Below are 27,230 nucleotides of genomic sequence, written 5' to 3' on the forward strand. Positions count from 1 at the left end.
ATGTGAATGCCTATTCTATTCGCATTGAATTTTTTTTTTCGTCCTTCTTATTATATTAACATATTTTTTTAAAGTTGTAGTTTAAGGTGTTGTTCTGGAACTATATTCTATGGTTAGAGCATGTATTATTCTATAAACGGTTTGTGTATATATATAGATGTATAGAATATATTTATAATCTTGGTAATTAATTTAATTGGGTACATTTAGACGTCTAAGAAGGTTTGTACTTTTCTGTTCCCTCTCTACCAATCGTTATCACTTTTTATGCATTTGTACTTAACTGTTCCTTTGCTCCATTTGCTCCTCGGCTCATCTTTCATTACGTGAGGTGGATTTCAACAGATATATTTATATATAAGATATATTCCTCAAATTCTTGAGATTCGCTAAGTAAGGTACTGGATTATTGTAGGTTAGGTAACGGTTGGTGTTATTTATAAAGGTAATACTGTATCCATAAACAACAAACAACAACAATAACAATTTGATTAACACGATGTTTTTTTTTTTTTGGTTTTGGTTTTGCTTCTGTAAGTTTTTTGCCTTTTTCTTAATTTTTTTTTAGGATCACCACAACAAAAAAAATGTATAAGAAAAATTGTTGAATTTCAAATTTATGTTTTATAATTTTCTTAAGTTCATTTCATATTTTATGCACACGGAAAAAAAATGTAGCCGAAAACTTGTTGAGCTTCGAATTTTGCGGGGACTCTTATACGTGGGTGGTTGAATTTCTTTTTGTATATTGGTATTTGAATTTAATTGTGGATAGTCGTTGGTTATGGCCCTTCCAGCTGCTGATGCTGCCGTTGTTGCTCCTTGCTCCGACGTCATGCGGCACGCAACCTTTTTGCTTGGATGTTGAACAGCATCTGTTGCGCCGCACGCAGCCCGACTAACGAGACAGCCTCGTCTCTGTGTTGGTGTCTCGCTCTCGCCTTCGCTCGTGCTGGCACTTTCTCTCCCTCTCTCTCTCTTACACTTTCGCAGCCACTTTTGCTGCTCGTCGTCGTGTTGGGCCTTGTCAACAAGTGGCAACAACTGTGGCAAGAGTGCGGCTGCTGCTGCGGATAATGTTGCTTCTGCTGCTGCCGCTGCTGCTGCTGCTGGTGTTGCTTGTAAAAAGTGTATAACAGAAGTCGCCACGTTCCACAGTTGACTAATCGCTGCTGTTCGGTTGCGCCTGCCTTTTATAGCCAGAACATTCAACATCGACTGCGACGCTGGCAGCGACGTTGACACTAACTGCGATAGCAATATAGCAACAGGCAACAGGCAACCCAGGTAACTTAATACACTTGGGGATTTTGCGGGATTTTTTCTCTGTCGCTCTGTCGCTATACAAACGGCAAAAGTGTGTCGGTTGCCTACTGATGATGCTGATGCTGATGCTGATAGCGTTGGCTTGCTGACTGGGGCATCAACTTTTGCTGAATATATGTAGCCGTTTAGTATATATGTATTCGAAATGTAGGGGAATCGACACTCGAGCCCTTTGCCTTGGCCCACAATCTCAACCAGGACACATAACACTCAGTCCTGAAAATCAAAATTAAATATTTGTAATGTACTATTTCAGATAAAAATAAAACAATAAAATATTCATATTTATGTTGAATTTTATGAATTCATTTTTCTTTCAGGCGGAGAAAAATTGTTAGTTTGTTAATTGTAAAAGGTCCGCTAAAGTCGATGCGGATCCGTCATGGACAATCCTCTATCGATTAATCATATAATTTCGTGTAATTGATTCTTCAAAAATTGTTTCGGTTCGGTTTCTGAAAATCAAGCAGTCATGTTGCAGATGTGGTTCCGATTTGATGAGATTGGATCAGATATTCTTTATTAGATATCTATTATTTATAGTGTTACCTAACTCTAACTTGTTATCGAATTTCATTATGTGTTTGCTGTTAGAAAAGCTCAACTGTTGGTATAGTCGACATATTGTACTTGCTTATTTATTTAAGCAAATTTGTAAGCAGAATAGAGTTAAACATGAGGGGTAATTATACATATATAATGACTTCAACTCTAAGATTTTCGATGCACTTGGCTTGGCTTATTGGCCAAAAGAGCTGAGATATATGTATGCAGGCATTATTATTTGGGTTTAGTTTCTGAGATGAGTAGAACAGGAGTGTAACTGGTGCAAGTCGAGTCCGGTACCCCTCCCAGACTTAATTTGTATGTAATAAAGGAAATAGTGCACAATGATGGACCACCAATCGGGAGCTCGTGCCAATGCCTATATCAAGAAATTTCCTTTTTTCGCGCGATAAGCAATGGATAACTTAGAGGAGAGGCTTAATAGTTTCGTGGGTTTAGCATTGGGACTTGAGCTATATCCGATGCAATGAGTCAAACGAAGTGCAGCATATAATGCAATTGCAACTCTCTGCATCCAATCAGCGAGCTGCATCATTGCGTATACGCAATGTGAAGCAACAAACAAAAACACATCGTCAAATCGAATGACCGCCAAATGTAATGTGTGATTGGTAGGCAAGGCCATACCGGTTTGATCTCGGTCTCTGTGTGTGTGTGTGTGTGTGTGTGCGTTGGCGTTCGACGCGGCGTATGCGCAATATGCATTTTCAACAAGTTAACCTTGCCGTCGCTGCCACCGCCACCGCCATTGCCACTGCCATTGTCGCTGTCATTTCCTCCAAGGCTAGATGCTGCCACTGTTGCTGCCACAGTTGCTCTTGCTGCTGCTGTTGCTGTTATTGCTGCTGTTGCTGTTGCTATCTTCTGCCAACTAGCAGCTGTTGCTGCATACTGCCTTTTCATTCGTACGTTCAGTCATTCAGCGCATGCTCGAGACGCCGCGGCGCCTCCAAATGTTTTCGTGCCGCCGCTCATCTGCTGCTCCCATTGGCCGCTCACATTCAGCAGTGTCCCATTGTGGCAAGGCCCATTTCGCTCAGCTGCACACTATGTGTAATTAATCTGGTCTCCTTTTACGGGGTGGCGGGGCGCGTTCTTAACTTAAGCGCAACGCGCAACCAATAATTTTTAACCCTCGAATACTTCATGTATTGTCAAGAGCAACTGTACACGAATTATATAACCAAAGTCATGGGCAAAACAACCATGTGGGGTCATCATTAAACACATGACAAAGTTATATTCTACATTTTAAAATAATTTACGATAAAATAGAGAAAAGAAAAACTTTGGACTTGGATAAAAATACTTTATGAATAATAAAAAAGATTAAGGAATATTAACCACAGAAATTCTGAAACAAATGCATTTGCAATACGAAAATAAAGCAAAAGCTGTATGTATTTTATTCATTTCATAATACGTAACTATAAATTGTAATAGTTATTAAAAATTACTACCCAACAGCTACAGGTTCTTTAAGTACTTCAAAGTGTGCTCAATGCACTTTAGCAACCCTGCCTCATCATATTCAGTCTGCATATTTTAAAAATTATTAGTTAAAAATTGTTTAAAGCAAAATCCAAGCTTGGGAGCATTTGCTTTGACAAATGACGATTTTATATTAAGATTCATTCGATATGCATGTGAGTTATGTCCTTTGACAAGCTCGATTGCATTCATCCCGGCCTTTACATAAGTTGATCCATTGAAACCCATTAAAGGACACCAGATGGGCAGCATGCTCCATGGCGACACGTTCTCAACTCCATTTAATCTGAGTGGCCCACACTTGTTGCTATTGCTTTTTGTCCTTTTTTGGCTCAGGTGCTTGTTTGTGTCTATGACAAATAATGTCATACACACCTTAAGAATAACACTCAAGTGTCTGTCTGTGAGTGTGTGTGTGTTATACACTCATATTCGAATTATTTCTAAATACAACAGAAGTTGATTGCTTAGAAATATAAGATACACTGCAAATACGTATTTCAAGCATTTCTAGACCCTATTCCTATTTAAATGTATTCCGCTATAGTTCCACAACAACGAACTAACATTATTGATTGAAACTTATTGAATGTTATCTTAAAATGTAATTAGGATAATCATAGTTAATCAGAGACTACAAATCATACTCCAAGTAATTAAGTTTTTGTTTTAAGATATATCTGGACATTGCGTATATTAAAGAAAAACAAGCATACTTAAATCATATAATAATAAATGATGATAAATTAAAGTCTTTCTGTGGTCTTTGATTGATCACCCTAGGCCAGATATTGTTTTACCTTCGGTGTTCTTTTTTTTAATGATTTTTCGAGGTTTATTTTCTATTATTCATAAATGCATTTTTAAAAAGACAAAATAAAAACCCAGATTCTTGGAAAAAAAAAACTGCCTGAAAGCTATAAGGCATCTAAAATGTGTTAGTATATAAGTCAAATGTTAAAATAATAATATTTAATGATAATATAGGCAACATAAAAAGCGAATCTAAGAATTCTTCTATATATAATATAATATATAAACATTGAAAAAAACGCTCCTGAAATTAAGAAATGCAAACCTTGGTTTTCAGAAAACCACAACCTATAATTTGAGAAGTAAGAAGTGAGAAATCCTTGGCGCCAAGAGTATGGTGAATTCCTAAAATGCAGGACGATTTTTTGTCGCAGTAAAGTCACTCAATCCACTGGCCTGTTGCCTGTTGCCTGCTGCCAGTTGCCCATGGAACGCGAAACGTGGACCGATTACGGATCTGTGGCGGTGCTTGTTGACCTGTTGCCATGGCAGACGCGTATGTACATAAAATTGAACATAATGCCCGCCAGGCCAGCCCCGATATACGGGCCATGGCCAGGGGGTCGAGATGTAGAGCTGGGTTTATTTGGTAATTTGGCAGTGTTGGCAACGCCAAAAGTCATAAATTACGTTAAGTCTTTGGGGGGTGGGCGATTGGCGATGGGGTTTCATGGCTATGGGGCGTATCAACTGTGTGGCAGCCATTGGAACTGGGGGAGGAGGTGGGTGGCAGGTCATGTATGCACCATTATCGCGGATGGGCGGAAGGGAAGGGGAGGGCAGGGCCAGGCCAGCCAAGCGCAAATGGAGACAGAAACGTAAACGCAAGAGAGACATGAATTGCGTTTGGAACGGACACGAGGCATGGTGGTCCGTGGTGCGTGGTCCGTGGTGCGTGGTCCGTGGTTCGTGGTTCGAGACACGCTGCACTTCATTGTTGCACCGTTGCGGCTTTGTGTCTGTTTGCCATTTAAGCCAATTTTGCCCTGCCAGTTGTTGGCTCAATTTTTTAGCCATATTGGCCAAAGTGACTTTGTGACTTGCAACCCAGCAGCTGCCTACCGCCGAGTAAGGCAACGCTTGTAGCTCAAAGGCAGAAAAATTGCATGAAAATCAAACTCAATTAATTTCAGTTTGCTAATAAAGTGTAGGGACTAATTGAACTGTCTAGCATATTTTGCATTTTGCAAACTTTGCCAATTTAATTATAAGAAATAATGCATTTACATAGTAAAATCTACAATACACAATATACCCTCTAGCCGCAAAATGTTAGAAAAAGAGCCTTTGTGCCTATTACAAGTAAGCATCAAATGTTAATCCAATCTCTATAAATTTCTTTTATATTTTTTCAAATGTTTGCAACAGGCAAGAAATATGCGCATAACCACTAAATCGATCGTAATTATTTCGAAACTCTTCGATGGAGATTCTTTTTTGTTATTTTTGACACAAAATACGAGAAATTTAAGTGAATAAATTTCTGATGTGGAATTCATTTCGAGTTGCCCTTAAAGCTAGCTAATTGTCTCGATGCCTTACAGAAAAACACAAATCAGATATTCATCAATTCTGAAGATATTGTTTCGAAATTGTGTCTAAACTCTTTAGATTAAATTTTTTGTCATTAAATTCAAAAAGTGGAATTTGTCCTTAAAGTTTGTGGACTGCATCGATGTCTTTTATGGCATTTGGGCTAAAATCACTAATTGCAGGGTATTTAGTAGGCAACTGCATAATGCTCGAACCTCATTAGTGCATAGGGGGATTTTTGCTTTTGCGGTGTCAAACTTTTAATTAAAAAGTGGAAACCACAACAATACCAATATCCACATAATTGGCCATATGTAAGTTATATTTTCATATTTGTTGCTTGTTTGTTAAAATTGAAGCGCAAAAATATGCTCGCACACACTTTAGATATAGATGAATGTCTCCTTCAGTATTTTTCACAATTTTATTATATATACTATGCACTTTAGTTTAGATCCGATTTTATTTAAACTTGTTTTTCTAGAAATCTTATTCGACTGGCCAAAAGCGTGTATTTGAAATAAAGTTGTATTATTTAAGATATAGTACTGCATGTGGACCCAACCTCCATGGAAACAGTTGTCGGAAAAGGAATGAGTGCAGCCAATGCATTATCTTTCTTCCCCTCCATCTCCATATCTGTATATATACAGATTATAAGCTATAAGAAGGATTTAGATTGCAGCGAGGGTTGTAAAACATTATTCTTAATTAGTTGTTAGTTGTCGGCTACTGATCCTTATGCTATGCTATGTAAACATATCACTTACCCTGTTGTGGTAATCCTTTAAATGTTTGGCTATTGTTTTGACTGTTGATTGATTTGAAAAGGAGGCGCTTGGGAAAATGCACTATATCAACGGAGGGGGTGTGGCATTGATGGCAGCTAGAAGGGCGCCGCGATAGTCGCTGCCCTGATAGCGGACATGCTCAAGCAGCTGGCCCTGGCTATTGATCACATAGAGGGATTGCCCGTTGCCCCCCTCCCTGCCATCGACCTCCTCAGCGATGGCTGCAACGGTAGCCTCGGCAACGGCAGCGGCAACCGCCCTCTTATCAGCGGGCAACGGCGATTTCAGCATCATCTCCGGCCGCCTATATCCACTGGCGAAAGCATTTAGTTCTGGGAACGGGCAAACACTGGGCGCGAAGATATTAATACTCGCCCGAGATCGAGACATTTTCACTCCACTGATTTCGAACTTCTTGCGGGGCAGCTGCAGCTAAAATTCTTTCTATATTTTTCCAGACTAAACAATAAGATATTGGAATTTAAAACAAATGACATAACAAATGCCAGTTTGAAGTGAACTCTGTTTCAATTACACTTTCTCAAAATCTTTGCCAAATCCAGTCTTTTTAAGAAATATTTGTACAAAATAAAAATTGAAAATCGAATTTAAATTTGAATTATTTTTTCACTGACTTCAGGTGGTTTATAGATTTAGATTTACGATTAGAGACATCTGAAGTTCACTAAAAAAAAAGTCTGGAACCGAACCCAAAATTGAAGTCTTGTTTCAAACCGGAAATCCATAGCAGATTTTCTTTAACGAGTGCGCGGCTTTGGATTTTTATTATTTTTAGTAACATTTCCTGTATAGGCAGCAACCATATAAAAAATAAATAAAAAGGCCCCAGCGATTGTAAAAAATTTGATATATGCTTGCCATAAATCACTAGCAACAAAAAGTTAAAGTGCTTGTGCAGAGCTTTGTTTCATTCACAGAACATATGCATAAATACACACACACACACACACACACACACACACACACAGACACACCCACATTATGTTTGGCTTTGAGGCACATATAATAATGTGCATAGGCATATGTACATAAATATTATGGCTGTTACTTTAAGCAAACCAAACACATACTCATACATACATTTGGCTTCCTTTTACTTTGTCAGCCATTTTGGTGGCAGTCTTATAAGAGCAACGAAGTCAACAGCCCGACTATGAGACACTCAATAAACATTCCTTCTTATCTTAAATCGTTCTGACAGTACAGTTCGTGAAAATAACTCTTGAAGAAGGTATACCATTTGAGAAACAACGAATCGACATAATACTTAAGCTGTGCTGCGACTTAAAATGAGTACCAAGAGATACGTGAAGCTGTCGACGAATTCCGATTTTTAGAAAATCAAAATGATCACTTTTGATTTTATAGGGTATCAACGCAACAATAGCAATGAAAATAAAAGGAAAGCCGAAGTCAGGCATATTTTCCGCTTAAGGCGCCACAATATGTGGACTTCAACCAGTGACCTCAAAATTGGAACCAACATCGACCAGAAGCAACAGTTTATTTATTATTCTTTTATTTTGCTTGCCCCGCTTCATTGTTGTTATTATTGTTGTTGATCTCCAACTTTGTCAGATAACGCATTTACAACAAAAGCAGACTATAACATTGGCTTCCGTCACTTGCAGCAACGCAACGAAATGCAATATTTAAGCAAATAGATCTAGTAATATATAGTATAGTATGGAATAGAATAGAAAAGTAATGTATATCGTATATATTGAAGTATAAGTGACTAATAAGCATTAATCAAGTTAAAGTGTAAGTCACGTTAAATTTGGTCTTCATTTCAATTTCGTAATATCTTCAACCATTTAACACATCAATTTACAATCTTAACAATCTCATAGGAATCTGATTTTCTAGAAACCATACTCAATAACGATATGCTACGTTACTATTTATCTTATTTATTATTATTATTACATAGTGAAAGTGTACCATAAAGTAATTACGTAAGTTATTAAGCTTCTTAAAGGAGTACTTTGTAAATTGAAATCCCAAGAGAACATATTTAAGTCTTAAATTTAGAGTAAAGCATCCAAGATGAAAGCTAATTAAAGCACTATGTTAAGTAAACAAAGAAAAACAAGTAAGAGTGATGTAGTCGAGCAAGCTGGACTACGATTTACCCTGAACTCAGTTATTAGATATATTATGGTCCTTTTCGCAAACTTACCCTTAAAAAGTTTTGCAAATGTTAAGGTGTTTAGTTTATGAACTCGGAAATGCTTCCTGCCTGTTACATACATTTGCACTAAGCTGTTATACCCTTTTTACGCATTTCAATATTTTCAGGGTATAAAAATAAACCACAGAAGGTTTATCTCGAAGTTTAAGGCTGTTTGAGTGTTTGAATATGTTGAGCTTTTTTGTAGGCTGTGAACTGTTCCAAAATAAATAGTTCCTTCATTTGCTAAGGAAGGGAGAGAGAGCGAGGGAGAAAATACAAAATTGGAGAGAAAAGAAGTTCAATCTTTAATTACAGCTTACACAGACAGAGGCGACAGCTGTTAGGAAAGGCTCTACGTTCAGCTTTGGGGTGGGCAATCGAAGAAGAAGTAGCCGTTCTATTGCTCGGTCAGGGCTATTATTTGAAGCCAGAGCCAGGACGAGGATAGGCCCAAAATAGCAGTAGCAGCAACATCAATAGTTGGAGTAAGTGAAATGGAATCCTTTTGCAAACATTGGCCCATTATTAACATTTACCGCAAACCAAGCAAACACGACACAACATGACATGACAGTACAAGACGCAACATGCACAACAGCAAAACTTTCATAAACAGGCGACAGAAGTTCCGGCAATCAGCAAAAGGAGAAAGAGCACCTACCCTACGCACGCCGAAGATAAAATACACTTAGGAAAAACCATCTCCCTGAAAAGTGTAATGTTTTTCGTCTTTGAATTTTTAAATATAAGAAAAAAACATTTTCCTAAAAATTAAAAAGGCTTGCCCTAAATATTTTCTATTATTGAGAAATGTATTTCTAAAGAGTAGAAACGCAAAAAATCATTTCTGAAATTCAGAAAATAGTAAGGAAATTCTGCTATTTTGGAAATTAGCTGTCTATTACTGTATTGTACTCAGGAAGAGTTCTTCAATGTACGCACTCACATGCAAGCTGCAATTTTAGAAAATGTATATACAAATTATATTCATATATTCTTTCTGAACGACGCTCCTTCAATGCGTTTCAAACTTCACGACTAAATTATAATACACTGCGCAAGGATATAAAAGGGGGAGAAATCGAAAGTAATTCCCAGTCCAAGCCTGGGCCAAGCAAAAAGTTTTCGTGTAAAATTATGATTCAAATTCAAAGGACAAGGGAAGCTAAATGGCTTGTGAGTTGCCCCTTTGCCCATATTTGTATTTATTATGATTTGGGCTCAAGGAAACATTAACAACTGACAATGAGCCAGAATACTCTAGTTGAGCGAATGATGCTGATCAAAAATATATAAACCTGATGATTTGAGATGTCTTCTCCATGTTAAGAAAAATAGTAAAAAAAAAAAAAGTATTAAATATATTTTTTTTGGTTTGGCTTTTAGTCTAATGTACTAAACAAGCTAACCAGTTACATGCCAAAATACAAACAAAATCCCTGAAACCAAACCCAAGGCTGAATCGTAACTAATATTTTTGAATAAACTCAAGCATGCTTGTGCAATTTGTATTATATTCTTTTTTCGCTTTTAATTAGCTCCTAGAATATTTGCAATACGGATCATATTGCATAAAGTTCACTTTACTGATAGAAACAAAGTGCAATTTATACATGATGTGCTCAACACGAGAATGAGTATGAAAAACAGTTGGAAACATTATCAGTATCAGTTACTAATTAAAAAGTGTGCTAAATTCTGAGAAATCGTTAGAACTGAAGGGGGGATTGGCAAGTTTTGTTTATCAGATTGTGAATGTTGATAAAATGACAGAATGATATAAATTTGATCTGCACATGATGCACAAGAACTTTTATTAAAAATCTCTCGCACGGAGAGAAGAACTTTGCTTAATAGATGTTGATGCTGATTTCTATCCACTTGCAAAAGCAGAACTTAAAATAAATAAAGTTCGCTTTGGCCATACAAAAAAAAAGATAAAACCTTTGAAATTTGAGAGTCAAATGCTCGAGTTTTCGTGCATACAAATTTCACAATTGGATTTGAAAGCAGCGACTTGAAATATGCTTAAGGGGTAGCTGCTAGTCGGACAAATTTACGCACACCATATATACCATATAAATGGTACTTTCTGTCGGTTATCCGTGCGTTCTGAGATTGTCTGCTAATAAAGGACAGCAGCCGGACAGCAACTGCAACGTGGAAGCAAATCAGCACAAGCAATAAACAAACCAACAGAAGAAGTCACAAATTGTCACAAACAAAAAATAATGGATGCTCCAGGCAAAATGATTATTGACTACAAGATACCCTGCGTATGTACAAAGACTCAGCTCTTCCCTCTGGTCAACACTATGTTAATTGTACAATTAAAATATATTTTATGTATATATAATTTTCCCAGAATAAAGAATTAATTTAATTTCCACCTTAACTTATATCTCAGGCCTGTTCGGCAGTCTGTCAAAGAGTAAAATTCCAAGAAATCTAAGATATAATAGCTGCGCAGTCAACTCAAAAAGGATTATGCTTGTTCACTAGAAATTGCTGCGTAGAAGCCACATAACACTTTGAATACCCCGTAATGATTAAAAGTGGGTTTGACTGAGTGCACGCATACACAAACACACATATACATACATATATGAGCACATCCTACATATTAAATTTAGTGCTTTACATACGACAATTAATGTATTCAAGATCTTAGAGTCGCTTTAAAATAGTTGTTTTATATATTAAATTTAAATTGTGCTTACCCATTGGACACTTCGAATAGGTGCAGGGTATACGAAACGCATCGGTTCCAAGGCAACGCATCCCAGGTGAAATTGGCTTGATGTGTATGTGTGGGTTGTGTGTTGAGACCCGGTTGAGCACTATGCAAAATGTCACAGAAGAGGTCAGTAAATGAATGTGAAAAAACACACGCTGGATAAACTTTGCATACACGCAAGTGCTTGTATGTGTGTGTGTGTGTGTGTGTGTGTGTGTAGGTGTACGTGCCGATGTGCGTAGGTGTGTGTGTGTCTGTCCTTGCATATGATGCTCATTTGGAGCGTGAATTGGTGAGCCTGCAAGCTGCCTTACCTACAGTGCCAATTGCCAATATGCGCTTGCTTTAATTGATGTAATTGTGAAAACACAATTTTTCGCTTTCGAATTATATTCGGAAACGCAAGTCCTGTCAGGATAAAATCTGGCTTAAATGGCATTAAAAGCCCACAAGCAATCAGATACATTTGGAAGATATCTTTTGAATGCTCACGAAAAGGAAAAGCTACATTAAAAAATAGCCATTAATAACGAAAATAAAATGTGGCCAAGAAAAATGTAATTCTCCCGAGAGCATATTGATTGGCCACGGAATAAAACGCTTATCAACTTCACATGGGAGACGAAAAGACAAATAAGCATAAGTTGACTACCTAAATACAGAAGAATCTAAATAATCTTTAATCTTTAAATAAGTCTATAGGGTCGGGTCACAACTGTTCAGTTCCCTAACATAGCCAATCGCTTATAAGATTAAATCAGATTTTTAGTATAGCCTGGATTTTGTTGTCTGCTGAAAATGAATGTCAATTTTGAGCACCTGTGTTTGATAGTTGTACATTTATAAGTATTTAATTTCATTGAATTATTGAAAATTACTTCAATGCATGTGTCTTTCAGCATAGTCGAAAGATTAAGCTTTTAGCTGTACATGTTAAATACGTTGTAAGCCTGCAAGTTTGAAGAGATACAAATTTCCTTATATTTCGGAATGTATATGTGTATGTTATGGGTCGTTCCAGCCGTGTACTTTGTTCCGGTACGGCACATTGTTACCCCGTCAATTCCGAGACAGCTTCTTTGTCATCACTTATTCTCGATAGATATGTGTATATTATGTTATTCATTACATTCACTAGACACTATATAGAAGTGGCTCAGCCCGTTTTTTTAATTACCAGCACTGCAAATTATTTCTTTAAACGTGTACTACAAGCCATGCCAACATCCTCTGTGTCCCCAATGTGTGTATCCTGTGTGTTCTACCCAAGCGTTGCTCCTTATTAAATTAAATGAAAAATTTCAACTAATAAATCAATATTTAAATAATTCATACAATTTGAGAGCGCTGGGCTGGGGTGCTTTTTGGGTTAGCAATGATGATCGATTGTTGGGTTTTCCATTTTCGTTTTGGGGGTTGTTAACATCATGATGAGCAGATGATGAGATGAGCCTGGTAACACAATATGTAACATGTTGGGGGACTTTGCGCCCTTACGGGAATTGTGGGTGGAGTTGGGATGGGGTTGAGACAAAGTGGCCTAGAAATACCAAATGTGATTATGTTGTCGCGTAACTTGAGAGATAATGTTCGGCCAATTTGCCAAATGGATTTGATAGAAATCGAAACAGCAGCTAATTGCACAGTCCTTGTTTTGTTGTTTATTTTTTTCTGCAGACTTACTAATATTGTCTAACTTTAAGCTTTGAGTAAGTAAATTAAATTTTGTACATTTTGATTTCAGTTAAATGGAATTACTAATAGTAGGCTTTGGAACATTTTTGAATTACCTTGTATTTCTTTTTTCATATAATCCAAGAAGGCTTTCGATTCAGATTTTTCAGTATCGAATGAAATGAAATAAAAATGTTTCAGTTTACTTTCAGAACTCAGATAGTTAACAACTCTTTTTTTCGTCTCGAAATTCCAAAATGTAACAAAATAGTGTTCGATAAAAAATATTAAAAATGTTTTTGTTTGGCACAATCGAAATTTAAAAGTGTTTAGTATAAGCGCTGCGCGTACATGTAAAATGTAAATAAAAATAAAACAAAATTCACATTCTGTTCAACAGCAATATATACACACATGCACACCAAGTAATATGACTCCATCTGCCTCCGAATCTAATATTCAGGTGAGCATGTCTGTAAAAATATACCTCTTAAAATCGACTTGGGTTTGAAAGAATATATGTATTATAAATACAAGCTACAGTCCTCTACTTGACTTGCCTGCCAATTGCCTCTCAAAGCAGGGCCACTACGGAACTGCCGACAAATATTACACACATCTCTGGAAACGATATTACAGATGTTAGTAATGGTAAGTGATTTTCAGCACAATCCCTTCTTCAACCTCTATATATTTTCCTCTCTCTCTCTCTCTCTCTCGCTCTCTCTCTTAATACAGCACGACGGGACCATGCCCCCAGATTTAAGGGCGTGCATAACACTATATATACATACATTCTTGCATCATATATTATATATAAGTATATAAGACGGAGGTACAAAAGATTTTTATGCCAAAATCCCATTTCAGCCACACACCTATTCCGGTAAGTTAGAGTTATCGAATTCTACTTGAGTTTTCTACGTCCATCATCCAAAATGATTTGTTCCTGCCTTAGTATTGAACGGTACCGCGTTCTTTAAACTTCGATTATAAATAACCTGGCCACCTTCGCTCCAAGAGTTCGTGCAGTTTGCGTTCAAGCAGAATTTGAGACATTATTTGTACCACGTGTTACACACATATATATAAATATAAAATGATATGCGATGACTAAATGAAAAACACAGTTGTATTATTAGTAATATCGAATGGAATCGAGATTTTTCTTTTTACTTATACATAATTTATAATTTCGTTTCCATTATGGCATTATGGCAAGCTCAAATATAATTATGGCTCGAGATACGCGAGCTTTTCACCACAAGAACAGTATGTGGCTTTTAGCATAGTTCGCATGATTTTATATGAAAACAAAGCTCAGTTGACAACCACAGCTTTTAACAGCTTTACCAGTCGACGATATATACAAATAAAAGCCGGTTGCTTTCATGTTCAAAACTGTGTTATCAGCTTTTTCGTAGCTTTATTGAGATATAATAACGCAAAGCTATTTCCACAACATTATAATGTTTATTTGTGCAAAAAGTCTGTTTACGGATCGAAAAAAGTTATCGACCTATAATTTATGTGCACTTCATATAGTCTATTCAATTAAATCAACCAACATTACGATGAGCAGGGCGCCAAACTCAAATATACAAAACAATTTAAATAATCTAATGGTTTGTTACTACTGCTGCAAGTTTCTTGGATAAGAACTTAAATTTTGACGCACTTCCAACATTGGCCTGAGCTGTGTGGCACAGTAAACTAAATAGTTGCAAGTCTATGGGTTCAAAGTTCCCATTCATAACTCGATGGTTTTAAGATATTTGCTAGCATATGTATATCTCTTTTGGCCATTCATTGAGCCATTAGTCATCTTGAGCCCGTCAGCAAAAATGCAGAAATGCATTTGCCCGCTGATTGGGCTATTGAATCAGTTGTGAACTGAGAACATTGCATATCGACACGTCGCGTCGAGGCGTCAAGAAAAATAAAGTCCGATAAGTCCCCAGATGCGAACTGATGATCGCCAAATGGACCCAGTATAAAACTTACCGCGTCTGCGAGCATACCAGACAGTTAATTAGTGAGTGAATGACTGAGAAGATGCTCGAAGTGTGCAGAGGACTCAAACAACTGTTGATCTGGAGTCAAGTGTTGAGCCTGGCAGCAGCGTCTGCGCATCCTGTCTGGCAATACAATGATCCGCAATTAGCGACTGCACAGTACGCCAAAATAATTGCCAGGATCAGTGAGAAAAATGGCAAGAATACCAGTCGGGACCAACTAGATCCCGTTCAGTTTCAATATGTCGACTATCAGCCGAAATGCAAAACGGGCGGCGAACCTGTCTGTGCAACAAACGGAAGCCACCACTTTCACTTTGAGAACAAGTGCAAATTGGAGGCGGCAAACATGAAAATGCTCTTTCAACACGGAACTGGTATGTACTATGTGATCGAGTCGAGTGATGCTCTTTAGAGTGATGCTAATGCCCAAATCTAGAGCTAGAGCAAACCGAACTGGAGCGATGTCTATCGGAATGTGAAAACATTCGCTGCAATAATGTTTATGCGCCTGTCTGTGCGACGACCGAGCAAACACCCAATCAGGGTCAAGGTGTGAGCTTTGCGAATGAATGCGAGGTCCAACGACGAGGTTGCATTACCAAGCAAAGTAGGTAGCAGATACAATCAGAAAAAATATCTCACTGAATTTTAGAAAATCACCCTAAAATGAAATGCACCCCGAAAATAAGAAGGTTTTCTTGTTCTCAGCATAAAATTCCAAAAATTAGAAAAGCTTGTCATAAATAACATCATTAAGAAATGCATTCCCAAGAAGTACAAATGCAAACTCTCATCTTCAGAAAGAATCCGTTCTAAAATTTCGAAACAAGTAATGAAATTAACTGGCTCGGCTTTTATATTAGAGTTTGTTATATACTCAACAAGCGTATGAATTTATAAAATATCTAAAATGTTTGTGAATGTGAAGTCTTAACATACTTAAATTAGTATTTTAAACAAAATTAACTAATGAAAAAACACCACAAAAATTGGACATCTTTATTCAAAAATTAAAAAAATAGAAAAATCCTAGTTTCTGAAACATACTTTTTAAATAATAAGATGAGTTTCGCTTGACGCTAAAACTATGGTGAATTTCTAAAATGCAGGACAATTTTTCTTCTGAGTGCGTTTATCCGTCAATTGGCTAATGTTTATCTAATTCAAAATCCAGCAATGCGCATCCTGAACAAAGGACCCTGCCAGCAGAAGTCAAAGTCACGGGGCAAGGCTAGACGTAAGCATACCAAACCTCGTCGCTTCAAAATCAGTAGCAAATCAGCACCTGCAACGCCCAGCAACAACAACAAGCAGATATTCTTTATGGTGCCCACAGAGCCCAGCAGCACTATCACAAAAGCAATCGGAACAACAACTACTACAACTACAACCACACCGTTTCCCATGCAATTCCATCATTTTAGAAGTCCTGGTAACCCCGATGTGTCCGTGTCGCGTGCTGTGAATGCCTACAGCGTCTATAATATACCCGATGTCAGTCTCAATTATGCCGCCATAATAGACTCGAGTCTGGCGATGTATTTGCCGGGTATCGGTACTGTCACCGATACGCCACCAAGCACCACAACAACTACAACAACAACCACAACACCGCGACCAACAACAGCCGTACCGCCTACCACCACACAGGAGAATCAAGTGAAATTCTATATAATGTCATTCGGCACTACGTCCACAACCACAAAGAGATCAATCGATAGCATCGATTTGAAGAGTGCAGAGAACTCCACCAGAAGTACCGCAACTAAGCAAATTGGTACCATCGCTGGCACTACCGTTGCCACCACAGTTGGCACCACAGTTGCCACCACAGTTGGTACCACATTGAGACCGCCTCAAGCGATGCCCAATGCAACCGCCTCGGAAACGGACACTGAAATTAAACCAAACCTAAAATCAGATTTTCTCAAGAAATAGCATTATCCATAAAATTTGAAAGTTTATCATTACAGAAAAAAAAACAGAATTTGAGTGAATTTTTATTTTATCCAAACTTACATCTTAACATTTAGTCTTATTGGTGTTAAATGGCTGTGGCTGTTTTTAGTTCCGCATGACATATAATAATTTTTTAAGTGTCTTTAGTTATTGTTTGTAGTTATTTCAGTTCTGTTGCGTCTCGACTTTTTGATTTGAACTATTTGGACCCACGAATACAAATACAAATGAAGGACCTTGTTTCGTATTTTGATTAGTGACTTTGATTTTTTGACCCTTATCCTCATTGGTCACTTCAACGATCACTTGGCTTTCCTTTGTATCTTCTTCACTAGGTGATTCCTGATCTAGCTCGTCGTTCACGGAACTGACTTTCAATGACTTAAGTGCTGGAGCGTAACTTTTTGGAACTGTGTCCTGACTCTTTTGACCATACTCTGATGTATAGTTAGATTGACGTGATTTCGACGCGGAAGCCTTTGTAGCGTAATCAGAATTACCGTAAGCTTTTGTTGTGGAATCATAAACCATTGCAGAGCTGTCTGATGGAGATTCCGATGTATCCGAGCGAGCTAAACTCCTTCCAGCGCTCTCTGGTGCCTGACTTACAGTTGGAGCTTCACTTGAGCTTTCTACGTTCGATTCTGTTGTGGATTCAGATGGAGCTGTTGTTGAATCAGAAGTGGAATCCGAGTCCGAGCTCTCAGAACGTTCCGTTGTGGAATCAGAAACTATTGGAGAGCTTTCTGATGAAGTGTCCGATGTATCCGAGGGAGTTGCACTACTTTCAGCGTCCTCTGATGTCTGACTTTCAGTTGGAGCTTCACTTGAGCTTTCTACTGTGGATTCCGATGGAGCTATTGTTGAATCCGAAGTGGGATCCGAGTCCGAGCTCCCAGAACCTTCTGTTGTGGAATCGGAAACTATTGGAGAGTTTTCAGATGAACTTTCCGATGTATCCGAGGGAGTTTCACTACTTTCAGCGTCCTGTGGTGTCTGACTTTCAGTTGAAGCTTCACTTGAACTTTCTACTGTGGATTCCGATGGAGCTATTGTTGAATCCGAAGCGGGATCCGAGTCCGAGCTCCCAGAACCTTCTGTTGTGGAATCGGAAACTATTGGAGAGCTTTCTGATGAAACTTCCGATGTATCCGAGGGAGTTTCACTACTTTCAGCGTCCTGTGGTGTCTGACTTTCAGTTGAAGCTTCACTTGAACTTTCTACTGTGGATTCCGATGGAGCTACTGTTGAATCCGAAGTGGAATCCGAGTCTGAGCTCCCAGAACCTTCTGTTGTGGAATCAGAAACTATTGGAGAGTTTTCAGATGAACTTTCCGATGTATCCGAGGGAGATTCACTACTTTCAGTGTCCTCTGATGTCTGACTTTCAGTTACAGCTTCACTTGAGCTTTCTACTGTGGATTCCGATGGAGCTACTGTTGAATCCGAAGTGGGATCCGAGTCCGAGCTCCCAGAACCTTCTGTTGTGGAATCAGAAACTATTGGAGAGTTTTCAGATGAACTTTCCGATGTATCCGAGGGAGTTTCACTACTTTCAGTGTCCTCTGATGTCTGACTTTCAGTTGAAGCTTCACTTGAGCTTTCTACAGTGGATTCAGATGGAGCTATTGTTGAATCCGAAGTGGGATCCGAGTCCGAGCTCCCAGAACCTTCTGTTGTGGAATCGGAAACTATTGGAGAGCTTTCTGATGAAATTTCCGATGTATCCGAGGGAGATTCACTACTTTCAGCGTCCTGTGGTGTCTGACTTTCAGTTACAGCTTCACTTGAACTTTCTACCTGCGGTTCTGTTGAGGATTCGGATTGAACTGCTGTCGAATCCGAAGTGGAATCCGAGTCTGAACTCCCAGAACCTTCTGTTGTGGAATCAGAAACTATTGGAGAGTTTTCAGATGAACTTTCCGATGTATCCGAGCGAGCTAAACTCCTTCCAGCGATCTCTGGTGTCTGACTTGCAGTTGAAGCTTCACTTGAACTTTCTACGTTCGATTCTGTTGTGGATTCAGATGGAGCTGTTGTTGAATCCAAAATGGAATCCGAGTCCGAGCTCCCAGAACCTTCTGTTGTGGAATCAGAAACTATTGGAGAGCTTTCTGATGAACTTTCCGATGTATCCGAGGGAGTTTCACTACTTCCAGCGTCCTGTGGTGTCTGACTTTCAGTTGGAGCTTCACTTGAGCTTTCTACGTTCGATTCTGTTGTGGATTCAGATGGAGCTGTTGTTGAATCCAAAATGGAATCCGAGTCCGAGCTCCCAGAACCTTCTGTTGTGGAATCCGGATCAGAATTCGTAGGTGACGATTCAGTTGTAGATATATTGTCCTCCACTATTCCAACTACAAATTGTGCTGAACTCTTTGCTGATTCCTTACCACTTTGAGGATCTGGTTCAGATTCAGATCGAACTTGTGTTGAATACGCATTGGAATCCGAGTAAGAATTAGAATTTGTTTGTGACGTTTCAACTGGGGAAGGCGATTTAGTATATGTCGATTTATTTTCCGTTGATGTTCCATTTGGTTTGGAGTTTGTTTTTGTTGCATATGCATCGCTCGACTCGGTGGGCAAAGCGTCCCTTGAGATCGATATACGATACGATTGCAACTGCGATACTGCATAGGGGTTCGGTGGGGGATTGTATGTTCCGCTATAAGCTTGTGGCTCGTAACCATAAGGTCTATAAGCTGGATACGGTCCGTTACCAATGGTATAACCGGCATATCCATAATCTTCATCCTCTACACATGGTCGATTGCGTTGCAATCTCCAAGCTGAAATGATATAAAAAATATATGATAATGATTTGATATATATAGCGAAAGATATAAATGAAAATATAGAAAAAATAAATGGAAAATGTTGAAAAGATATTGGGATGGGAATCTGTATAGATTGAAAGTCAAAAGAAATTGACAATGTAGAGAATAGATATCAAATAATATCAGAAATACTTACGTTCCCCCGAAAAGCATTTCAACTGCAGCAGTTCACAGAGGTTTTGAAAAGTTCTCTGTGTATATCCACTTGCTCCACAGACGGGACTCCATTTGGGCGGACAATTAACCGGGCACTCGCAGGGACCCTGGAAAAGTATGCGCCAATCTGTCAATTGGAAGAGTCATATATGTGATATGTGATAAGTATTCCATAATGCATAATTCCAGATTATATCGAGAACTCACATTGTCTCGTTAGGCAGCTATAGCGCTGCACCTCGCAGCTATTGTCAAATGTCGCCAGCTGCTGCAATCCATGAGTCTTCGCACAGACCTCCTGTTTTTCGGTCGAACACTGAATGTAGTCACAATTTGTGGCAGCATAGTGGTCGGGTTGGTAGCCATAGCTGAAGACGCCACTTATCAGACTCAAGCACAACAACAAATAGAAATCAACCATTTTGGAAGGAATCCTATCCACGAATATGGTGTAGCCTTAGAAAGGCTGCGCTTTTTATACGAGTTCCAACAATATTTCCTCATATCATTGCAATGTCTACGTGTCCAGAGCTCCATTTCGGTACTTAGTTTATCAGCGCTTCTAGGTTAAGGCCAGACGTTTTGCGTTTAGTTTACTTTTAGTTTGTTTTTAATTTTTTCATAACATTTTGTTTTTGTTTGTTTTAGCTTATGAAATTGTTCGAGTTGTACTCATATCTGGTATTCGTGTTAAACGTAAACTTTGCGCCATGGGAACTTTTGTGAATTAAAACTTGGCACTTTCGGAACGAGTTACGAATTACGAATAATGAATAATGGCAATGATAATGATTAATTGGACAAGCACTCAGCATATTATGAGTATTATTAACAATTACCAAGGTCAGCAAATAACGGAAAGCTATTCGATTTTGCAATCGTAGACATGCCGAAGAAAACACACTTATGCATTCTTTTGATATGTAAACTTTAAATCGATATAATGACCCAAAGTTGATGATTCATCGCTAGTGAGTTAGATAGTCCAGATATCTTGGTTAGGAATAAAGTCTTTCATAACAGAACCTTATATACTCCAAGATACATCAATACAGATTTAAAACTGAAAGAATATACAGACTTTATATCACTCAGAAAATAATTTGAAACCTCTAAGACAACAGTAAACTCGAATATAAAAGCCGGACCAGTAAATTTCTACATTTTAAAAAGGATGTTTTCTTCAAAAAAATTCGCAAAACTTAAAAAAAAACTAACCATAATTTTTGAAAATTTTTGATGTAGAGGCTTTTTTTTAAATTTCTTGCTTATATTTCGAAATGAATTCTACGAACAAGAAATACGTTCCATTTATCAAGGCGAATTTCATTTTAGGGCGATTGTCTAATATTGTTATGCTGATCAAGGATATATAATCTATAAGGCAAATACCCTTAGCAAGGGGATCAGAATACTACAAAGCATTTCTTGCGCTATGTTTTGCGTCTTTAAATATATACGAATTTTACGATGAGCTAGCAAAATCAATTATTATTAAATTAATGTAAAAACTACGTAAATCAGCAAATATCTAAAATACTAAAAGTAAAGAAAAGTTACAGCAAAATCAGAAGGAACTTGCAATTTTCCAGTGTCTAAATAGACTCTGAAATTAAGTTTTGCAAGTAAAACTAAAAGTTAGTAACAAAAATATATTTCTTGCATTTAGAAATTGTTTCTAAAATCAAATAGGTAAATCTTAATTCCGGAACGTGTTCCTATGAATAAACCCTATTTCCCTTCTGGGCACAGAGAATAAAAATTGTAAATATTTCAAGTACTCGAGTTTAATGTGATTGTGATAGTAGCAAAGCCGACACGTCTGAAATTTGAATACACACATAAATTGCTTGAGTTGTTTTTTTTTTTTATTTATATTTGTATATATATATATATGTGAATGATTGGTCTACTTAAAACGTATGCATAAATAAGTCTTTGCGATTATTATGTAATATGATATTATTGTGGTAGGTCGCTAAGCGTAATATTGTGACAAGTTGGGCGGCACAGCTGCTGCGTATGCAGAACCATAGCCTGATGCAGAGGCTGCACTGGAAGCACTAGGAATACTTCCATAAGGGTTACGATATCCATTGGCATTACCATTATAATAGGAGTGACCAAAGCCAGAACCGTAGGCAAAGCTATACAGGTAACCATATGGCATGTAATTAACCAATTTATATGGGGAGCCACTAGGCCTGGTGTCATATGTCGTAGTGCCATAGTTTCTATCTGGGCTGCTAGAGTTGCTGATCAGGCATCCGATAAAATTGAGCGGTTCCGATATGCCCCTATGCTGTACCATCAGAGAGGTCGCTTCGGCGCATGTCTTTTTGCCGGTTATTGGATCAGTTGTCTGGGAGTTGAGTGCAAGTTTGTACACTTTACCACTTTCCAATGTAAATACCAGAGAAACCAGAGTGTTCTACGCGCATTATAAAGAAGATAGACAAGTTATACGTGTACAAACTTATTGTAACATAACACTCTGAATACTTACGGAATCCATATCGTTAGTTGTTGTCTGTGGTGTGGAGTCCGCTGTTGAGGAGTCTGCAGCTACAGTTGTAGGTTCTGTTGTTGTGGATGTTGTTGTAGCCTCTGCTGTAGCCGCTGTTGTGGAAATCACAGAAAATTATAATATTAGTTTAACTGATTTTGTTGTGATGTCTTTATGATTTATCTGTGTTGTGGTTGATGTCGTAGGTGGACTTGTAAAGTTGTCTCAATTGTCTTTCACGAAGGTTATGTGAATTGTGTAGTTAATGTTGTATGTTGTAAGTTTGCTTGTGAACAATCGTGTTATACCTATTGATCTGGACGGTGCATCGAATGGCAAGAACTTTATAGACATTGCCGAGTTGACAGAATTCGTTGCTGTAGTTGCAGTAGAAGCTGATTCGGTTGTTGCAGTTTCTGTGCTTGACATTTCGCTAGAACTCGTTGAGGATGGTGATGAGCTTGAATTTTCAGTAGAGTCTGTTTCGGAACTTGAAGTGGCTGTAGAGCTTGATGCGGATGGTGTTGTGGTTGGTGTTGAGGATGCTGTTGTACTTGGCATTTCGCTAGAGCTAGTTGGGGATTGTATTGTGTCTGGAATTGCAATACTGCAACTGCAGCTTCTTGAGGAAGATGGTGTAGATGGTGTTGTACCACCTGTTGTACTTGCGATTTCGGTTGAACTTGAAATACCAGTAGAGCTTGATGTGGATGATGTTGTGGGTGGTGTTGAGGAAGCTGTTGTACTTGACATTTCGCTAGAGCTCATTGAGGATGGTGATATGCTTGAATTTTCAGTAGAGTCTGTTTCGGAACTTAAAGTGGCTGTAGAGCTTAATGTGGATGGTGTTGTGGTTGGTGTTGAGTCTGCTGTTGTGCTCGACATTTCGCTAGAGCTCGTTGAGGATGGTGTTGAGTCTTCTGTTGAGCTTGTAGGAGAAAGTGTAGTAGATGATGTTGTTGATGGTGCTATGAATGGTGTTGTAGATGATGCTATAACTTCAATTGCTATTCTATTCTCTCTTGAGATTGCTGTAGAGCTCGTCGTCAATGGAGTTGTGGATGGCGTTGTAGATGTCGTTGTGGAGGGCGTTGTGGACGGTGTTATGGATCTTGATGTAGATGATGTTATAACTTGTAATCTGCCTAATAATCTCGTTGGACTTGTTGAAGATGTTATTGTCTCAGCTATTATTCCTGAGATTGCTGTGGAGCTCATAGGGGATGGCGTTGTTGACGGCATTGAGGATGGCGTGGTGGATGTTGTTGGATACTGGGCCGGAGTATATAGCTTCATTGGTCGTTGAGTCAAATACTCCTGTCTACCACTATACTGATCCCAGAAGCTGGCGTAGTCATTTCTGCCTCTATGTGTATTCTGTGGAACTGGGGAATAAAGGTTCTGAGAATTGTGGTAGTTATACGAATCCGATTCATATGGATAGGGCTCCGATTCGTATGGATATTGTAATCCATTGGCGTAGGCGGAGGCGGAGGCAACAGCAGAAGTAGCGTCATTTAAATAGGACCTCGGTAGTGGACGTGGCCTTTTGAATGCATTGTAGTCGTACCACGTTGAGCGCGGCAAGCAGTGCACCATATCGGCTTGCACCAGTTCTGCAAGCAGTGCGAAAATATAGTCAATTTAGGATTTGAAATTTTCCAATAATAAGAATTACCTCTTTGTCCCGCAAAAAGCAGTTGCAAATTGAAGGCGTCCAAACAGCAGATGTTGTTAAATGTGCGATAACAATAGCCATTGGTGGCACAGACGGGACGACCACATTGTGTGTAATCAATGGGCTGCTGAAGGTGCTGTTCGTCCTGGCAACGCTGAGACTCAGCCAAGCAAGCGAATAAAATTAAACTGATGAACTGCGCCCACATCTTGTTGAAGGTGTATACTTTGCCACTGACATGTCCAACTCACCCAACGCTCGCTTTTTTATACCTACACGGGGCATTACGCATTACAGCTGCGGCTGCTGCTGCTGCTGCGGCTGCTGCTGCTGCCTCAAATCTCAGTCAGCTGAGACGCTTACGTCTTTATCATCTTAGACGCTTACGTGCCTGACCTGCGCTTTTAACGTTTGCTTTTGGCGTTACAATTTAGCAGCTGGTTTAACAAACTACTAATTAACAGCCTGGCTTAGCGAATTGTGCTTTGTTCCTAGCACGAAACACTATTATATAATATTTTGGGTACTATTCAACTAGAAAGAAAAAATCGCACTGCTCTTAAAAATCGGTGCAGCATTGTCAAATAATAGATCGAGTCGGAAATCCGAGTAAGGAATTAAAATTATACAGTTATGCAGGATTTTTGGATGATCGTAGAATCTGATCTTCGTTGGAAAAAAATTTAAAAAATTAAATAGAAAAATGATTATTATTGTCTCAAGACTTTGAGGATGAATAAATAATCGTTAATCGTAAAATATTAATTTATTAACATAAAGAGCTTAACTAATTGTATGACATGGGTTAAATGGGCAACATTTTTTTTAATCAAGGAAGAAAGAGTACAATAAGTTTGTGCGGTACTCTGTGTGAAAGGGGTATGTGTGAAAAACCTTGACTCTGCAACTCTGCAACGTATTTTGTATTCATTAATTTGATGCATATGTTTGTTTGCTTTTGTGATTTCTGATTTGTGTGGGAGTGAATTGCTTTGCACTGCTTGGCGCACAGTTTGACACAGCTTGCCATTTGAAGCTGCAACAGCGTGCGGTCAAGTAGTACAGAAAGCAGTGCACATCACCAAATTACGTTCCACACATAGCAACGAGTCCTGCTTGAGACATTTACAAGCCAAAAATATATTAATTGAGTGTTGTTACTTTCGTCTTCGGGTTTAATTTGTTTTGCTTAGTATCTTATACTGTTTATCCAGCGATGCAGTTGTTCAATGGAACTGTTATGTAAAGGTGATTTGTAAAGTGATTTTAATTCATCAAAATTCTATCTTTCTGTACACTACATATAAACTTATTTTATTCATTAAGTGCTTAATTAAATGAAGTCTCAGATTTAATTTGTCGATTGCACAACACCTTGTAAGAAATCAATAAATTGTTGTTTTTTGTATTTGAAGCTGCCCCAAAATGAAACTTCCTGTTGTTAATTAACAATAAATAAACCTTAAACTAAGTTCTATCACTACATACAATTTATGGGCAAAAAGCTCAAACAAATATCATATTACCATATTCAAAAGCAACTCACAGTGGTCTGATATTTATTTGCTGTAGTCGAAAAAAAAAAATATATATATATATTTAAATTTTTTTCTACGTTATGGACTTACTTGCAGCCTGTTCAAGCAAATGAGGTTTATAGTCATTCGACATGGTTTTATTTTGATTATAAATAGAAATTTTAATTTCCAGGGCATAAGTTTGACCGTGTTGGAGATTTAATTAGTTTGTGAGTTGTGAATGCAGAGATAACATATTATTAAATCGCATGCCAAACAAAGTTATACTCTTAACAATCTGTACCAACAAAAAATGAATAATAATAGTAAGTTTTTAATAAAAAAAAAAGAAGAGAAAACCCCATTTTATTTATAGCTGAAGATGTGAAATTTGAAATCTTTGGCATGATTTTTGAATTGTGTACCACAGTGCCTGCAAAATCATTCCTTGGTCTGCGTCAATTAAAACAGCCCTCGTATAACAGTTAGCACTGCTTGCTGCTCCTTTGGGAAACGGTTTTGAGGAGCTTCGCAGCGACGACGACTTCATTTCCTAACTCGAAGCCGTTGCGAGCGGTCGTCGCGGCATTTTCCCACAATTTATTCAGGATTTCTTATGCTGCTGTGTTTACCAAGATTTGTTTTTTTGTTATGTTTGGCGCAGAATTTCGAGTGTATCAAAAGTTTAGATAAATTCTAGTGAAACATTGTATATAATAATTGGATTTCAAAGTTGAGCGTAAACACAAAAACGGTCTCCCTGCCACAGATGGCCCTACTGCGACTAGGTAAGTTTCCGAAACGGATCTGTGTATATAGCTAATGCGAAAGTATTTGCTTTCTATAAATAGTCTGCATAAAATCCCACACACTTTGGCACAAGTAAATTGAATTTGATTCGTTTTTTGTCTTTCTTTGCTTTGTTTAGCTAGTTAATATATCTGTGCCTTCCGTTTTATTTATTTATTTTTGTGTTTTTTTTTTTGCCAAAATTGATGTGTACATATTTATCAAGGGCTCTGCCCAGCATTCAAATGCAATTTCCGCAAATCCAAAAAGGGTAGCTCAAAACCAATTGAAATTTCATGTCAATGCATTTATGATTTATTCACACGGTGCCACGACGCCCCATACACCCCCATCAATTTTCCCTTCCTCTGTGTGGAAGTGTGTCTATTCCTCTCGAACGCCTGAGTAAATACTAAAAAATAAACAAGTGGTACTCTCTCATTTCTAAAGAGAGCTCAACTAGAAGATACCCTATGCACATAGCAAAGTTGATATTCAAATCGATTGTTTATAAGTTTGGAAATACAAATTTTTGTTCCGCTGAACATACAGATAGGACTTAGCAATTATGAATATTATGAGATCGACTTGCTTATACAAGGCAGACGGACACACAGGCGGCTATATCAAATAGGGTC

At 38.1% G+C, this 27,230-nt stretch overlaps 4 protein-coding genes and 1 long non-coding RNA gene across 10 annotated transcripts; 2 read left to right on the forward strand and 3 right to left on the reverse strand.

The window, feature by feature from the left end:
• Positions 1–6,174: 6,174 nt before the first annotated feature.
• On the reverse strand, positions 6,175–6,988 carry LOC6566369. Of its 3 annotated transcripts, none has more exons than XM_032738893.1 (2): positions 6,501–6,988; positions 6,175–6,369 (listed from the first exon to the last, which is right to left on the reverse strand). In XM_032738893.1, the coding sequence occupies exon 1, from the start codon at positions 6,909–6,911 to the stop codon at positions 6,582–6,584; it is 330 nt and encodes a 109-aa protein (XP_032594784.1). In that variant the 5' UTR covers positions 6,912–6,988; the 3' UTR covers positions 6,175–6,369; positions 6,501–6,581. The 3 variants fall into 3 exon arrangements, with proteins under 3 accessions (XP_032594784.1, XP_001992048.1, XP_032594785.1); XM_001992012.2 differs by having other exon boundaries at positions 6,175–6,391; XM_032738894.1 differs by lacking the exon at positions 6,175–6,369 and adding an exon at positions 6,398–6,436.
• A 6,340-nt stretch (positions 6,989–13,328) lies between these two features.
• On the forward strand, positions 13,329–14,254 carry LOC116805638. Of its 2 annotated transcripts, none has more exons than XR_004365314.1 (4): positions 13,329–13,592; positions 13,673–13,780; positions 13,868–14,015; positions 14,088–14,254. It is a non-coding gene; the product is annotated as an uncharacterized LOC116805638 (long non-coding RNA). The 2 variants fall into 2 exon arrangements; XR_004365315.2 differs by having other exon boundaries at positions 13,387–13,592; positions 13,667–13,780.
• Positions 14,255–14,998: 744 nt separating this feature from the next.
• Positions 14,999–17,131, forward strand: LOC6566370 (mucin-5AC). The gene is made up of 3 exons (XM_032738988.2): positions 14,999–15,521; positions 15,584–15,754; positions 16,322–17,131. The coding sequence occupies exons 1-3, from the start codon at positions 15,173–15,175 to the stop codon at positions 17,083–17,085; spliced, it is 1,284 nt and encodes a 427-aa protein (XP_032594879.1). The 5' UTR covers positions 14,999–15,172; the 3' UTR covers positions 17,086–17,131.
• An 18-nt stretch (positions 17,132–17,149) lies between these two features.
• On the reverse strand, positions 17,150–20,531 carry LOC6566371 (dentin sialophosphoprotein). 3 transcript variants are annotated; one of them, XM_043216029.1, is made up of 4 exons: positions 20,310–20,531; positions 20,083–20,229; positions 19,034–19,898; positions 17,150–18,637 (listed from the first exon to the last, which is right to left on the reverse strand). In XM_043216029.1, the coding sequence occupies exons 1-4, from the start codon at positions 20,521–20,523 to the stop codon at positions 17,272–17,274; spliced, it is 2,592 nt and encodes an 863-aa protein (XP_043071964.1). In that variant the 5' UTR covers positions 20,524–20,531; the 3' UTR covers positions 17,150–17,271. The 3 variants fall into 3 exon arrangements, with proteins under 3 accessions (XP_043071964.1, XP_043071963.1, XP_001992050.2); XM_043216028.1 differs by having other exon boundaries at positions 17,152–19,033; positions 19,238–19,898; XM_001992014.3 differs by having other exon boundaries at positions 17,152–19,898.
• A 1,456-nt stretch (positions 20,532–21,987) lies between these two features.
• LOC6566324 (uncharacterized serine-rich protein C215.13) lies at positions 21,988–24,495 on the reverse strand. The gene is made up of 4 exons (XM_043215995.1): positions 24,287–24,495; positions 22,917–24,224; positions 22,609–22,721; positions 21,988–22,533 (listed from the first exon to the last, which is right to left on the reverse strand). Exons 1-4 carry the CDS (start codon positions 24,492–24,494, stop codon positions 22,081–22,083), a joined length of 2,082 nt encoding a protein of 693 aa, XP_043071930.1. The 5' UTR covers position 24,495; the 3' UTR covers positions 21,988–22,080.
• Between the last annotated feature and the right edge of the window lie 2,735 nt (positions 24,496–27,230).

The sequence above is a fragment of the Drosophila grimshawi genome, unplaced genomic scaffold, assembly GCF_018153295.1.
Source record: "Drosophila grimshawi isolate 15287-2541.00 unplaced genomic scaffold, ASM1815329v1 contig_848, whole genome shotgun sequence".
Classification (NCBI taxonomy): Eukaryota; Metazoa; Arthropoda; class Insecta; order Diptera; family Drosophilidae; genus Drosophila; species Drosophila grimshawi.